Here is a 16802-nt window from a genome sequence, read left to right on the forward strand (position 1 = left end):
CATGTCTAAAATTGGTTGTTGGCACCAGACTTGAACTTGTATAAAAGCTCGTTTAATGAAAAGTTCTCAGGCTCTAATTCAAAAGCTCGGCCTTAGAGCCTCTCAGGCCGGCATATTATATTATTATTATTTTTTTATACTACTTGTAATAGCCTTCTCTTTCTCCTCAATCCATTTCATCCAATTTTATTGGTTAAACAGAGTTTTTGAATGATTTTGTTCTATATTATGCTGTTTGGATATACCTTGAATTTATGAATATTTATGGAATTACTAGTATTGTTGATTATATATTATGTTTGGATTAATTTTTATTGTCGTTATTTTAAAACAGGCTAACAGGCTAAGTCAGACTTTACTTTTTTTGTAAATAACCAGGTCACAGGCCAATAATTATATTTATAACAGGTAACAGGCTTGATCAGGTTGACACATTTAAACACAGACTTAACATTTTAAGAGTAAAGCTCGACTCGACTCGATGCGTTAACACTCCTACATGTACATTCTAAGCTACGACTTGACATGTCCCCCCTCTTCCGGGTCCATCACAAGGGAAACGAAAACCAAGATTTGCTTTATCCGGTATCAATCGCGAGCTACGAGCAAATAGAACACCCTTTAGTAGTATCAATACCGTCACATGAATTGTAAATGCATGAATATGATGGACCAAAAAATCCGCAGTTCCTAATGGAATAGGTAACAAAGCAACTTTGCCGCCTACTGCCACTAAATCACCACCCCCCCCCCAAGTCAAACTGGTGCTTGTTGTTGCACCAGGGGCAGTTGTGCCTGGCGCTAAGGTGTGTGTATCACTACAAAAAAATATGCTATTTGTGGAGGTTATTTTCTGGAGATTAATAAAACCTCCACTAATTATGTATATTGTGGCGTTTTCAGAGACCGCCACGTTGTGTTTCCAGTTTTTGTTAGCTTTCCTAATTCTTAAACTGTTATAAGTGAAGCTTCAGAGCTCAGATTAATTTCTAATGCTTTCTTGTTCCTATTTTCTTCGGTTCAAGCTTGGTACGTCTTAGTCGCTGCGATCGTGACTTTGTTGAAGTTGCAATTCAAAACCTTTTGTTTTGATCACGATATGCTTGGAGAAAGGTTTGTTACTTCTAAATTCAAAGCCATCGCCACTTTCTTTGTTCTCTACTCACTACTGAATTCAACTTCCATTTTCCCTTGGTAAGATTTTGCTTTGGAGGCTGGCTCTATTTTTGCACATCAACTGTTTGACGAAATTTCCGTTAGAATGTCTCAGGAAATCTCCTGCCAGAGATAGCTCGAAATCAACAGATCTATGATGGCACTAACATTAGCTTCCTAAGAGCACAAAATGGCAACAAACAATAACTGATATTAGCGCACAAATAGTAGTGCATGAGGATTGGGTTGGGTATGAGGCTTCACCTCGGCTAAATAAACTTCTCAGTTTCCCTCTTTCCAATCGCTCATGTAGCTTTTTAGCTACTGGAATGTCCATCTCTGTAAGTTTCTTCAAATAACCAATTGCTCCATATTAGATCATTAGCTTCTTACATTTCTTACTTGAAGAAAGTGATCCGAGGCAGGAAACTGTATATTTTTTTGCAGTGTTCTGTGGACCTGGATCATTATTGTGTTGTTCTTCTTACATTTCTTACATCTCTGATGTTCTTCTCTTAGTGTATACGCCTAGTTATATTTGTTTGGCTTCATTATTCTACCTAATGTGAATATTCCCATATATTGTCAAATTATGACCCTTTGATTTCTTTAATGCACAAATTCTGGTGCATGGAATTAAGAGACTTTCCAACTGTTTACTTTGGTCCTTCCTTATGTTGTTTTAGCTATACTGAAGCTTCCTCTAAAAATCTAAACGCTTTATATGTAGATTTTGTATGTTGGGGATCACATTTATCGAGATATACTACACATCAAAAAGGTTCTTGGTATATCATATTAATCCTTACAACTATTCTATCAAATAGATTTGCAGTCTAATTCTGTCTTCCAATTTAGAGCCTATGATATAATTTTTGCTATTATATCATATTAATCAGTGCAAGTACTTGCATTTTTTTTCACTGTATGCAGTAGCCTACACTTGAATAAATAGTTAACTTTTTTCATGCTCTGTTTAAAATATACTTCTTAATGTAGCATGAATATGAAGAATGAAGATTATAGTGGTTAGGCTCTTGAAAGTGAGTATTTCTTGCTATTGGTTGATGGCAGCAGTAGCACCTATAGGTTTGGAGCAACTTTGACTTGATTTGGGTTTTGGTGAAGTGGGGATCATGCAATAAAGTATGATTTTGAGGGATAATTCAATCTTGGGGAAGCTTGCTTCTTCCGGGGTCTTTATGGAAGCAGCCCCTTATGAATCAGATATTATTTCAAGTTTCAATAGCATTGTCTGTTTTATATATTACATATTAACCAAAATTGTATTCATATTTTGTTATCCGTGTGCTAAATGGATTAAATTGGATCATGGGTTTTCAATTGTCCGTCAAAATTTTAGGAAGTCATACATTTGGAAGTTTCTCCCAATTTTTATGCTCAAATTCTTATTTGCCATTCAAATTTACCTAAAGTTATAACCAAATTGCATTTCCTACTATTATATCCTTCTCATTATCTTTCCATATACAGTGTTTTACAATCCGCAGGGTGATGTATGGTACACTTGACTTTATAAAAATAAAATTGTCACTGAGAAAATTGATTTTGAATTTTGCTCTTTCTTTAAGGGTTAAAAAATCTAAATGATACGATACAAAGAAGACAATATATTCCTTTAATAATTTTCCTTCCCACTTTTTTCAAAATTTTATAACAGCATTTGTGAGAAAGGAAGGTAATAAATATGTTGTGTGCATGTTTGTTTCTATCACCTAACCCTATTAACATTTGATGTAGGCGTTCTATTGACATGAATGTAGGCGGCAATGGAAGAAGCACTTGTTCGTATTTTAACTCCAAGGTGTATAACAACACCTTTTCTGATGAGGAGAAGCGCAACAAGTTCATCAGGTGGAGAAGAAAGTAAGAAATCTTGAATACAGTCCAACTGGTATCTCTACCATTGTCCAGGTCAATGATCTTAGAAATTCTCCTGGACTTGGCAAGAGGGAGCTGAGGCAGGCTACCAATCAGGCCCTTCAATTGCTTCAGGATAACTACCCTGAGTTCGTTGCCAAGCAGGTTCATACTTGTTCCCTTATTTCTAACTTAACCCCCTTTTCAATTTTCTTGTACTCTAATTTTGATGATGGAATTTTGGCAACTTTGTATTCTCAAAAGTGATTTCTTGGTTTTTGTTTCCGCAGATATTTTGTCAATGTTCCTTGGTGGTACCTTGCCTTTTCTAGGATGATCAGTGCTTTCCTGACACAGAGGAAAAGGACAAAGAGCAAATTTGTATTTGCTGGTCCATCCAAATCTGCTGAAACCCTTTTCAAGTAAGGGCATTTCTTCCCCTTTTTTACTGCTCGATCATCATAAATATGTCCTGTGTTTTTATTTCTGCTTTCTTTATATAAGGGCGACCCTAAGAGTATCCGTAAGGTTATTTGCTGGTCCATCCAAATCTGTTGAAACCCTTTTCAAGTAAGGGCATTTCTTCCCCTTTTTTACTGCTTGATCATCATAAATATGTCATGTGTTTTTATTTCTGCTTTCTTTATATAAGGGCGACCCTAAGAGTATCTGTAAGGTTGTTTCTTGTAACTGGTAGGTCATGGGTTCGAGTCTGAGAAATGGTCACTTTGCAAAAGTACAAGGGTATGGTTGTGTAGAAAATTCTTACCGTTCAACCGGTGATTGGTGATCTGCAAACCTAAGTTGTCTCCAGAGGACTGAGAATTTGGGGCAGATGAGGAGGCGGAAGAGTGTTTTGGGGAAGCCATGAATAGATAAAGAAGGGTTGACCGTGGATGAAAAATCAAGTTTTTTTAAATTTTTGATCTGACCTCTGGAACAGGAAGGGGAGAAGCCGGCGAGAAAGTCTGTGCAAGTCGCGGCGGAAAAAGACGTCGGGAAGGCGGCGCGTGGAGCTCACGCACCGGAGGCTGACGGCGCGTGTGACGGCGCGTGCGGCGGTTGACGGCGATGGGTCCAGTGGCGGTCGACTCTTCGGATCCTTCTGAGTCGAATGGTCACCTCACTTTCTTGATCAGAGGTCAGTAGACTAGGTTTCTGTGTTGGACAGATTCAAGGAGGTGTTTAGGAGGTGTTTGACGGTGATGGAAGTGTTTGGATGGTTATTTCAGCTTTGAATTAGGGTAGGAACGAACCCGCTCTGATACTATATTGAAAAGAAGTTTCTGTATATTGATATTGAATAAATTACACGAGTGAGTATTTATACAAGGAAAAATCGCTAAGAATGACTAAGCGATGACTAATCAATCCTAATTAATAGGAAAAAAAAACGGAAACATGTTTGAATTCTGATTTTCTACAGGTTGCATACAATTGACCCTCACTAACCCTAACTAGTCGGGAAGCCTTGGGCATTAGAGTTTGTCTTTTTTTGTCTCTTGCTTTCCCTATATCACAGTTATTGAACCGATCTATTTTGTTGCAGAAATTAGCTGACCTCTCAACATCTCCTACACCCAGATTGATAGATGGGATATCTTGTTCACTAAATTTGACATTATTGATGATAAGGTATGCAAGTTCTAAAATTGTAAAGAGTTGAAATTTTGGCTGAGCATTTGGGTCTTCTTGATGAATATTTATTGGTCTGTCGATGTTTCCTTTTGTCAGGTGGGAGCTGCACTTTCAATGGTTTACATATTTGGAGCTCCAGTCATGTTTGTTGGCTGCGGACAGTCCTATACTGACCTCAAGAAACGCAATGTGGACTCAATTGTGAAGACTCTCCTTAAATGAGGAAGCAACCTATATTATTTTTGATTCACTAATGACCTGTCATGAATGTTTCTGTTTGATGATTCTCCTCGTCGATCCCATTACTTTGTAAGAAAAACTAATGTGGCTATGACTTTAGAGGCAATTTTTGGTCTATTTATATTGAAAAGCTTCTTTCCTCTATCCACATTGAGGTAAACTAATGTGTGTATTTGTACAATCAGTTTCAATAAAATATATCTATGAAAGGTGTCAAGTTCTTGTCTTCTAGATATGCACAGGAATCACGACTTTTGTTGGCTTTTTCTTCGTTAACGTGTGATTAATAAAAGTTTAATTAGCGTGTGCTTTTTGACAAATAAAATTATAAATTATTAAATAATGTTTAATTAGTGAATCACAATAAATATTATGGGGGTCAATAAACCCCTAGAAATATAATATTTGTGGGGGTCTGGAACCTCCAGAAAGTGCAATATTTGTGGGAGTCTGAAGGGTTTGTAACCTCTAGAAAATGTAACATATGTGGGGGTCTGGAACCTCCAGAAAATATTCCAAGAAATTGTGGCGTTGCACACAAAACCCCCACAAATGTGTTGTGGCGCATGCAAAACTGGAGGTTACTTTGGATGCCACTAATATCTTTTGTGGGGGTCAAAGACCGCCACAATTTATAAATATGACCTCCACAAAATACCTATTTTTTTGTAGTGTATTTTGTATCCATTGAGCAAAGATAGGTTGTAATTGTATAGCGGTATCCGAAAACATATCTTGAGGGCGCCCTACCACACCAATTCGTTATGTATGGATGATGAGATTCCATTGATACAGAGCCAACCGTTCTTTTTTCTCTGACAGATGGTCAGAACGTCATCTGGGGTCGAATCCTACTGAGAGGTCCACTAGAGATCAGAAATTGTTGAAGAAAGAACAAGATGTTTCTTTTGTTCTTTCCAGGCGATCGGAAAAGAAAGAAATAGTTAATATATTCAAGATAATTATGTATTTACAAAATACCGTCTCATATCTCATTTTCATAATCAAAACATTCCCAAGTACAAATATATTTAAATAATAAAAATATACTCAACAAGCAATCAATTAACAATTTTATATTAAAAATTAATCACTCAGATATCTTCTATTAATTCTTATAATTTAAATTAAAAACTGAAAATAAAATAGTAAATGATCAATAATTACTAAAACACAAATTAAGGTGAGATCCCATAATCTTTACCCTAATCTAAATGTTCTTTAATATACAATAATGGAATTAAAAATTCAGGTAAAATTCAGTGTGAAACATATCTTCGTAATAAAACCGAAAGATTAGAAAATTGCAAATTGAAGGTTTGAAACTTATTTTTATTTTATTTTGTAACGCAGGCATGCAGTGGCAGGTCGCGTGAGGAATCCAACTCCAAGTAGCTGTCAGTCACAGCAAAGGTCAACAATAGGTAACTTAAGTGGTGTAGGAAACCGAAAAGGCATGGGAATAAATACGGCGTCGTAGAGACGTGACGTATTCATTCTCCGTTATCCGCGCGCGCGCACTACAACTTGATTCAGGATATCAACCCAATCATGGAAGAGGCGCACGGTTTCTTAAGATGCACACCTCCTACCCAATAACGAACCCCAAACCCTATTTAAACGTACTCCATGATGTACGTACGACTCTGTCCTCTCTTTCTCTTTCTATCTCTATCTTTTTTCTCTTTTTCCCTTCGAATAAGGGACGAAGAAAAATCGCATCACGAACCTTCTTAGAAACCTCCGTTGATTCTTCAAGAGCTCGCACCGCACGCCCTCTACCTTTTTGTACCGTTCTCTGCAGAGAATGCGATTGTACGAATTGCTCTTCGATTTCGAGAATCAGAACCGAAGGTTTTCGTTTTGGGCTTCAGAAAAAAGCGAGTTAGGGTTTTGACGCGTTTGAGCTTGTTAGGTTCTCTGTGATGATGGCGGATGAGGTATTCGACTACCAGAGACTGTTGGCGGACGTCGGGGACGCTGATGATAACGATAACCTCTTTATTGATTTCGATACGGTTATGAGCGTTCTTGATGAGGATCGCGATCCTTCCGAGGTACGGCTTCTTCTTCTTCGTTGAAAACTGGAATTTGTCTTCCCAAATTTGCAATGCTGTGAGTGGAGGTTATTGTGAATTCCGATCGGGTGGTGGAATTCAAGTATTTAACCTTTGTAATGCTTCGGTGGTCGTTGTATGCTTTTCTTCATTGATTATGTAGGGTGTGAGGTGGTACTTGCAATGTTATTTTTGTTACACTTTTTTCGGTTTAGAAGAAAGATAGGAGAAACTATTGGTTAATTTGCGTATTATCTACTTCTATCTTTATTAAGTAAGCAATTCACCACTAGATTTACAACTCTGTTAAAATTTCAGGAACATTAATTCATGCCAAGGTTTGGACATTGAGTACGCTGCTTTGAAGTGATTTATTTATTTATTTTTTAAAGTAGAACACCGAATGCCATTATTTTAAAGAAAATTTTTGTTTATCCATTCAATTTTTCTTCTGCAAGTTATTTTCACTGGGAAATGACAATGACATATCAGTCTAGCCCCCTAGTTTCACTAAAATTGGATGGTCCTGAGTTTTAAATCCCGCATCCCCAGAACCATCTTTGATATTTAAAAGATGAACAATTCCATGGAACTACTGCTGCTGGTGACTTAACGAGTCAGAGAGTCTTTGTCATAGGATTGTGTATGATTTAAAAAGTTCGGCATTTAAAGTTAGAACATTTGTATGCCTTTTTTTTTTGTACCATTTGTATGAAGAAAATTGTTACAGTTTTCTGCATCTTTCATTTTTTAATTCCTTATCGTAATGTTGAAGGATATTTTATAACTAGTTTGTGTGGTATCATTCCTTATTTCCCATGTTTATTGTGTTGGTTCTTATACAGAAATAGGGTTAACATTTTGCATGGAGGCTGGGAAGTCACAACTTCTGTTGCTTCATGTTCTCGTAAAATATGATAAAATCTTTTTAAATATTTTGTTTGAACATATCTTTAAAAGGATTGTCTAACTTGAATCCAATCCATTATACCTCTTTGAATTCCCAGATTCCATGTGTGCTATGACCTTTTATATTAATTTTCTGGACATCATGTTGCAGAGTAGACCTGCGGATTCTTCATTGCAAAACGTTTCACCTGGTGAATCTGGTATCCATGATAATTTTCTGCTTCAAAATGGTATATAAACTTTTTGTGCCTTTTTCTTGTCATTGCTCATTGTCCTTGTTGACTGTAATTGGTCTGTCAATAATGAGAAATAGACATTTTCTTTATTTAAATCTGAATATTTGATGTAATATGTAGTATAGTTGTTAATATTTTACACTAGATCGCCTATTTATTAGGGTCTCAAGTATTTGAACCCCCCCCCCCCCCCCCCCCCCCCCCCCCCCCCCCCCCCCCCCCCCCCCCCCCCCCCCCCCCCCCCCCCCAAAAAAAAAAAAAAACAAAAAAGAAAAAGAAAAAAGAGTATGACTTCAGTGGGTTCAGTTTTAGTCGGTCCCCAATTCTGCTCAGATAGGTCAGATTCTGGGACCAAGGGCTCAATTGGTTTATCTGATTCTGCAGGAAATTACGTGCTTGACTATGAACATGAAAACCAAGGACCTTCATCACAGACTTGGTCTTCTCCAAATGCTTTTCCTGTTGGTTACAGGGGTTCGTTCTCTGTGGTTGAAAGTGATGAGATTTGCTACACAGAAAGGAGGGGAGTTTCTAAATGTGAGATACCTGCTTACAGTGTGGACACAAGTTTCCCTGAAGCAAATTCAAACAACATAGCCGTTTGTGGAGATAATTTGAATCTGAGTCTGTGGAAGGGTGAAAATGATAGCGAAATCAAGCATGTGGGAGATGATGTAGAATCTGAGCGTACGTGAAATCTTCACTGGGTTATCATAGACTAAGACATTTGAATTTATTTTATTCAAAACTTTACTTTAGTTCATATTCATTTCTGAAACTCTGAAACTTGGATAGCAGTCTGATTCATTTTTCTGCTTGCAGATGCTTCACACAGCTCTATAGTTGAGAATGTTGATGTAAATTTTGAAGACTATGGAACTTTTTTTAAAGACATTGTTGGAGTTTCTGGGCAACAGGAGAATGACTCGTGTACATCTTTTCAAATGTCATTTGTGGATACTGATATACCTTTGCACGTTGCAACTTCAACTGATTCTTCTATTTGTCAAGGTTCCAATGTTCCTAGTGATTTTAGTGAATACAATCCATCGTTGGACTGTTACCAGGGTACAGATGATAGATCTGTTGTTGTTGACACCTCTGGTTGTTTGCCTAACGGTGTTTATCCTCAAATATTTAAAAATGAAGAAATGACGAGGAACATGAAGCTGGCAAAAATGGAGTTCTTTGCTAATACAGCACATGTGAGTAGTGGCATGCATTCCAGCATTACTGGTGGGATTTCTTTTCAAGATGGTCAATTCATGTTAGAAGATAGTAAATATCCTTCTTTTTTTCCTGGTAATGTTCTCTTAGAAGACAAATCATCAGTGGAACTGTCAACTTGCGCTTCATATATTTCAAGTGAAGGCCAATCATTACATCTCAAAGCTGAAAGAGGTGAACTGATTATGCCTTACCAAAATTCTTTTCACAGTGATGATGCTGAGCTCAATGCAGGTCAAGATGTGAAACAATTACCTGGTATTTTCCGTTCTGTTGGATGTCAGAGTTATGATTTTTTCAAGCGTGAGGATAGTGATACAGTTATAGCGACTGAGAAATCCAATTATTATCAAGATATTATGGATGGAACTGCTGATAAATTTCTAGGAAACATGGCAAATTCAAATTTAAAATCCGTAGACAAATCTTTATCCGATGCCCAGGCGTCAATTGCTTGTGAGAAGCAGTTTAATTGTGTTACGAGTGAAGGAGAGGGCAAATCAATTCAACATAGTATTGATTCACAACTTTCAAAAGGAAGTAGTGAGAGATCCAATGTTGAGGATGACTCTGATGTTTGTATTATCGAAGACATCAGTCATCCTGCACTAATGCGTCGGTCTGCAGAACTTGGGAATTCCCTTAATATGTCACAGACTTCTAGATGTGGTTATACGCGGCCTTATATGGGGGGAGGCACAAGGCCAAAGGCACGTGATGAGCAATACATATTACGAGCTGCATTGCAGGTTGGCACTTTTATATTGGCTGTTGTAGGAGTATTTTTTGTGCATGCACATACCTTGTTCCCCCTTTTTGTGTCAGTCATGATTTCAAACAGTTATTGGCGGAATGTAGGTTGATTAAATTTGATGGAGAACGAAATGCATGAATGATTTGAAATATTGTTTTCTCATTTGCTTTGGGATATAATTGTTTATATGGCCTCTCCATAAGATACGGCCTTTATTGGGGTAGGGTTTGGGGTCTTAAAATTTGAACGGTGTTGTAATTGCTATTTTTTCTTGCCTATATTTTCAGCTTTTTCCATGTTTGACATATTGTAATATACTTGTTCATAATGTCCTCTCTGTCTGAGACTGAAGAGAACTAACTTCTATTCATTGCAGGATCTATCTCAGCCAAAGTCAGAAGTTAGTCCACCTGATGGACTTCTGGCAGTTCCTCTTTTACGACATCAGGTTACTTAGCTAGCTCGATCTTTCAATTTCTTTGATGTTTTCTCTCCTTTTAAAAATGCTATTATAGGTGTTAAGGTGAGGGTCTTTTTAATGGTTTATATCATTCTCTAACACACCCCTCACCCAAAGCCTTTGGGCTTGAAGCGTGGATATTACACAGGTCCAATTTTTGGTGTTTATTTAATTCCACTAGAAAGTGTGGGCGGTGAGAATTGAACTCGTGACCTCGTGGTCACTGAAGTTCTGATACCATGAAAAGAACCATTTCAACCCAAAACCTTAAGGTGTTAGGTGAGGGCCTTTTTAATGGTTTATATTACTTGTAGAGCAAATCTCAAACTGGATGAGGGTCTTGGTGTCTGGGTCTGGAATATGCTAGTCAAACAGAAAAAGGAACATTTTAATGATTTATCTTGTAAATGAATGAATAAATTGTATTAATAATTAGTGAACTGTTTTGGACTTCAGTTGGTTGTGACTTCTGCTAGCTTTAGCACACCCTTGTTTTTGAATACAGGGAAGTAGGAAGGTGGCATTAGCTTAAAGATTTTTCCTTTGTGTATTATCATTTCATTCCAAATTTCAACCATTCTTTTATCTGACAAGCAAAGGTGTTTTTTCCCCACGGTAGTATATTGTTGCATCAGATATTTTCTTTCATTTTAAATATCCTGTAAAGTGGTGTGATGTGTTATTGACTCCACTCCTGATTCGGTCATTTTTCTTTATAAAGTTCAACCCAATTCTTCCTTTTGAGATGTCTTCATTACCTGCTCATCCAACTAATAGCGTTTTTTTTGGTCAGAGAATTGCTTTATCATGGATGGTTCAGAAGGAAACATCGAGTTTATACTGCTCCGGAGGAATTCTTGCAGATGATCAGGTCAGTGCCCTGCCCTTTTAATCTGCGATGTCAACAAGTATGTGATTTCCTTGTGACTTAATTGATTTGAAAATTATTCTCTTGTAGGGTCTTGGAAAAACAGTGTCGACCATTGCTTTAATATTAAAGGAAAGACCTCAGTTGCTTAATACATGCAACAATATTCAAAAAAGTGAATTAGAAACTTTGAATTTGGATGCGGATGATGACCTGCTTCCTGAGAATGGTGGAGTGAAGAAAGAATCTAGTATGTGCCAGGACTTGTCTAGTAAAAATCCAATCAAGAGCTTGAATTTGTTGGTGCATGCAAAGGGAAGGCCATCTGCTGGAACCCTTATTGTTTGTCCAACTAGTGTCCTGCGACAATGGGCTGATGAGTTGCATAATAAGGTAACCTGCAAAGCAAATCTCTCTGTGCTAGTGTACCATGGAAGCAATCGAACAAAAGATCCTTATGAGCTTGCCAAGTATGATGTTGTTCTGACGACTTATGCAATTGTCGGCATGGAGGTCCCTAAGCAGCCTCTGGTTGACAAAGATGATGGTGAAAAAGGAATTTATGAAGATCATACTGTACCAAGTAGGAAAAGGAAATGCCCTTCCAGTTCTAGTAGAAGTAGAAAGAAGGGAAATGACAACGTAGTGCTTGAGGCCGTTGCTCGTCCTCTTGCAAAGGTGGCTTGGTTTAGAGTTGTACTGGATGAGGCCCAGAGTATAAAGAATCACAGAACTCAAGTTGCAAGAGCCTGTTGGGGTCTTCGAGCTAAGCGTAGATGGTGCCTGTCGGGGACTCCGATCCAAAATGCAATTGATGATCTCTACAGCTACTTTAGATTTCTAAGATATGACCCTTATGCTGTGTACACATCATTTTGTTCTACAATTAAGACTCCAATCAACAGAAATCCATCAAAAGGTTATAGAAAGCTACAAGCTGTCTTAAAAACGATAATGTTACGTCGGACTAAAGGTAAGATTTACATGCAAGAATTTCACATCATCATTTCAGTAGGTTAGTTATTATCTTAGTTTGTCCTATATGTCCAATAGTATAGTCCATTTTGTAATCCAATATCATTCACTCTTTAATTTTATATTCTATACTCCATCTGTGTGGTAGGAATCATATTGGGAACGGGTTTGAATAGTATTTCACTCTGAGCAATTTCATTATACATGAGTTCATTCAATTAAATGATTGTCATTTGCATTAGGTTTTAATTTGTTTTTAACCATGCAATGGTGTTCATTTTCTGTAGGCACACTTCTTGATGGGGAACCTATTATTTCCTTGCCACCTAAATTTGTAGAGTTGAAAAAAGTGGATTTTTCACAGGAGGAACGTGATTTCTATTCCAGACTAGAGGCTGATTCACGTGCACAGTTTCAGGTATGGTCTTGTGTCCTTACTCATTATTAGAAAGGTTTTGAAGGATTTGGACAATCAAAATCTCTATATTTATTTATGTGGTTGTGCGTTTTATTCCATCCCAAATCAAGATGATTGCTCCTGGTAGTATTAAAGTCCTTTTTTGGCATGCATGTCACAGGAATATGCTGATGCTGGAACGGTGAAGCAAAACTATGTCAACATTTTATTGATGCTTCTGCGCCTTAGACAAGCTTGTGATCACCCTCTGCTTGTCAAGCATTACAATTCTAAAACTCTCTGGAAATCTTCAGTTGAGATGGCAAAGAAGCTTCCTCAGGAAAAACGATTATCGCTTTTAAAATTTTTAGAGGCTTCCTTGGCCCTCTGTGGTATCTGTAATGTATGTTTGACCATATTTTATTATTTGTAAATTAATATGCATTCAGTTGACATCACGTGTGTGCATGGGTATTTTTATGTTGAGAAAAATGCTTTTGATAGAACACAATATTCCACTAATTATTCAGAAATCAATACCTTAGCTGTTCTTCTGTTTCTTCTAATACTGTGGCTACACTACTACTCTTGCAAATTTACTTTGAGTGGGAATAATTGAAAAGGGTGGTGGAAAACTAGAGGGTGGACCAAAAGTGAGGGAGACAGACTTGTTTTTGCTTTTTGGTGTTTGCCAGGATAGGTAGAAGGTTGATTGGGATTTATTTTTTAACCCTCTTGCTTAACAGGAGCTGATGTGGACTTGAGAGTAGTGAAATTATATTCTATAATTACCATATCATCAGCATTGATCATATTGCGTAGTATATTTCCCCTCCTTGACATCTCTCTCTAACATTCTTGTCACTTAATTTCCATTCAGGATCCTCCTGAAGATGCTGTTGTTTCAGTCTGTGGTCACGTTTTCTGTAATCAGTGCATTTGCGAACATCGTACTGGTGATGACAATCAGTGCCCTGTATCAAATTGCAAAACTCGACTAAGCATGTCTTCAGTGTTTTCCAAAGCCACGCTGAACAGTTCTCTTTCGGACGATGCTTGTGATAATTTGCCTGGTTACTCTAGTTCTGAAGTGGTGGAATCTGAGCCATGTTCTCAGGCTCAGCCATCTGATTCTTCAAAAATTAAGGCTGCACTTGAGGTGTTGCTCTCACTGTCTAAACCACAATGCCATATTTCCAAAAAAAATTCTGTGCAGAGCTTTTTGGGGGGAAGTACTGAATGCCATGGGAGCTCCTGTAATGCTGACAATGGGAAATCCTTTGATGATTGTCCTGAGAATCAAAGTGTGTTTGTGGAGAGAAGCTCTAATGATGCAGTTGGTGCTGTAGGGGAGAAAGCTATAGTGTTTTCTCAGTGGACCAGGATGCTAGATTTGCTTGAAGTGTGTCTTAAGAATTCTTCAATTCAGTATAGAAGACTTGATGGAACAATGTCAGTCATTGCAAGAGATAAAGCTGTTAAAGATTTTAACACACGCCCTGAGGTTCGTAAAGTCATAGAAGTTAATACCAATAACTTAAGTTCTAGATTTCCCATGTCATGAATATTCCGAGTGATTGCCAACCCCACCTAGTCGGAAAAGGGTTTGGTTTTTGTTGTTATGTGAATATTGAGAGTGAGTTACGTTAAGTTATAATATCTGTTTCTATTTCTGCTTTCTTCAAAATATTTGTAAAGTTTGATCTGTTGTCTTGCAGGTATCAGTTATGATAATGTCTTTGAAGGCTGCCAGTCTTGGTCTGAACATGGTGGCAGCCTGCCATGTTCTTATGCTAGATCTATGGTGGAATCCTACAACTGAAGATCAAGCAATAGACAGAGCGCATCGAATTGGGCAGACACGTCCTGTTACAGTTTTGCGGTTAACTGTGAGAGATACAGTTGAAGACCGTATTTTAGCTCTGCAGGTATTTTTTTGTGCCCTGTAAAGCTTCTTTTTACATTTTTGTCGAGGAAGTGGGTTTTATATTGTTGTAGTTAATAGGGTGACACTCTTAATAGTAGCAGATAATTTGAAAATTTTATATGGTTGGTCTATTGACTTAAAACCATTATTTTGAGGGACAATTTAATGACAAAAATGATGTTCTTGGAAGGAGATTGGAATACATGAACACTCACTGGACAATGGCATATTATCAAAATGCTTAGATCACAATGAGTTCATACAGTGACTTGGTGACTTTTGGGTTGAACTGCTTGAAATATTTTTCTGTTTAGCCTTCTCTGGTTCCCTTTATTTATTGGGTTGTTTGCTGAATAATTGGTTTATGGTAGTATGGTTTTATGCATAACACTCATTCTTGGATGGGAGTGCTGTACTTGGGCACATCTTTTGAGTTCAACAGATTTAATGTGTACACTTATTTAAGTAGGAAAATAGAAAGGACTCTCAATCAATGGAACTCTTATCGGCTGCATGGTGGACTGGTGGTATGGTTATAAAGACAATCACTGGTTTATTAACTCCATTACTCTATGATTTATTGAGGGACAAATTATGTACATTTTTTCTGGTGCAAAATTTACAATTTTTTTTTTTAAGTAACATTTTGTGGTTGAAGATGATTCGTTTCTATCAAATTTGTTCATATATATAATTTATTGATAAAAAAATAAATTGCAATTATCCTGAACACAATCTAGTAATTAACGGAGAATATGGAACTCAACCAATTATACTTGTAACTTCATTCCAAAACGTGTAGCTTTGTGTGGTGCACAATATATTCCTAGTGTTTACCTTTCAGTGATGCTTCCGTACGTAAAGTTACATGGCATTGGGTTATCTTGCTTCTCTGTTGATTACACATTTGTACATGTGTTCCTGATTTTCTAAAATATTTATCTGTGTAGTACTCGTATCTATGCAATATTGATGGTTGCTCACGCCAGGAAATCTATTCTTTTCTGTACACTTGCAGCAAAAGAAGCGAAAGATGGTTTCATCTGCATTTGGCGAGGATGGAACTGGTGGTCGTCAAAGTCGCCTTACAGTAGATGATTTAAAATACTTGTTTATGATGTGATTAGACATACATCCTTACAGATATAATTTTAATTTTTTGGATTGGTAATTTTTTCCCCTGGAGCAGGCGTCATTGTAGGTTCTTTTTTGGTGGCAGCAGAAGAAACAGTAAGCAGAAAATTTTCTAACATGACCTCTGTTGACACTTGACATGAAGTTTATGTGAATTGTCTTTATAGTTAGAGTGAGATTATTCATTCGTATACCTTGGAATTTTGGTTTAGTCTTTGACATTTGTATAGGTTGCAGAGAGCAGTAGCATATAGACAGCAACATAGAAATTGTTGTTCTCATTGTAAATAATATAGATAGTATCTTTTTCCCTTTCGATTCTTTCTCGCTCTATTTTGTTTCTTTTAATTTTAAATGCAACGTTGGAAGGATATGATAATTATATTTGACTATCCGAGAGGTTTGGGGGGGATGGTGATTTTGGTTTGGCATTTTTGAAAGTCAACTTTCTGTTGAAGTTATGTATGTATGTGCATACATTTATGATACTGGTATGGCATGATTTTTAGTTTTATTCTTTTTGGTTTTATATGGAGGAATATGCTACTATGTTATAATGAGACGAAGAGAATGTAAGGTCTCCGGTGATGCCGCAGGGTTGGACTTATGGCTTTCGAGAACCATTTAATTGTTTAAATTCTTCAAATCCTCGAGGTATAATAATCCATCGGTTGATTAAATACTAACTAGTGTTAACTTGTTGAAACTGTTCGATTTGGAAGTTGGCTTTGTACCCCGTATCTGAGGAAATAACTCTGTACATTGGCTTTTATTACAGGCCCAAGGTGTTCTCCATAGCACGAGTCCAACTAGAACATCTTAACAACCATAAAATAAAGAACTTCATCGAAATGGTTTAATAGAATTATTTTCTCAAGTTAGCACCTCAAAAAGATGTTAAGTTTGCAAGTTTACCTGGGCTGGTCATTGAAGCTTGTTAGGTT

General features: G+C 37.1%; 1 protein-coding gene and 1 long non-coding RNA gene across 5 annotated transcripts; both read left to right on the plus strand.

Annotated features, from left to right (window-relative positions):
• Positions 1-546: 546 nt before the first annotated feature.
• LOC133317730 (uncharacterized) lies at positions 547-5121 on the plus strand. Of its 3 annotated transcripts, XR_009752358.1 has the most exons (9): positions 547-702; positions 1026-1113; positions 1200-1496; positions 2917-3201; positions 3327-3458; positions 3541-3606; positions 3734-4177; positions 4586-4671; positions 4771-5121. It is a non-coding gene; the product is annotated as an uncharacterized LOC133317730 (long non-coding RNA). The 3 variants fall into 3 exon arrangements; XR_009752357.1 differs by having other exon boundaries at positions 3327-3606; XR_009752359.1 differs by lacking the exon at positions 3734-4177.
• Positions 5122-6525: 1404 nt separating this feature from the next.
• LOC133317686 (helicase-like transcription factor CHR28) lies at positions 6526-16282 on the plus strand. Of its 2 annotated transcripts, none has more exons than XM_061519557.1 (12): positions 6526-6971; positions 8032-8110; positions 8501-8803; positions 8939-10092; positions 10474-10545; positions 11351-11428; positions 11516-12398; positions 12688-12818; positions 12979-13200; positions 13678-14301; positions 14516-14725; positions 15743-16282. In XM_061519557.1, the coding sequence occupies exons 1-12, from the start codon at positions 6840-6842 to the stop codon at positions 15845-15847; spliced, it is 3993 nt and encodes a 1330-aa protein (XP_061375541.1). In that variant the 5' UTR covers positions 6526-6839; the 3' UTR covers positions 15848-16282. The 2 variants fall into 2 exon arrangements, with proteins under 2 accessions (XP_061375541.1, XP_061375542.1); XM_061519558.1 differs by having other exon boundaries at positions 6824-6971; positions 8037-8110.
• The last annotated feature ends 520 nt before the right edge of the window (positions 16283-16802 follow it).

This window comes from Gastrolobium bilobum, unplaced genomic scaffold (assembly GCF_033153095.1).
Source record: "Gastrolobium bilobum isolate Gb01-03AN ecotype WA unplaced genomic scaffold, APGP_CSIRO_Gbil_v1 utg13468, whole genome shotgun sequence".
NCBI lineage: Eukaryota > Viridiplantae > Streptophyta > Magnoliopsida > Fabales > Fabaceae > Gastrolobium > Gastrolobium bilobum.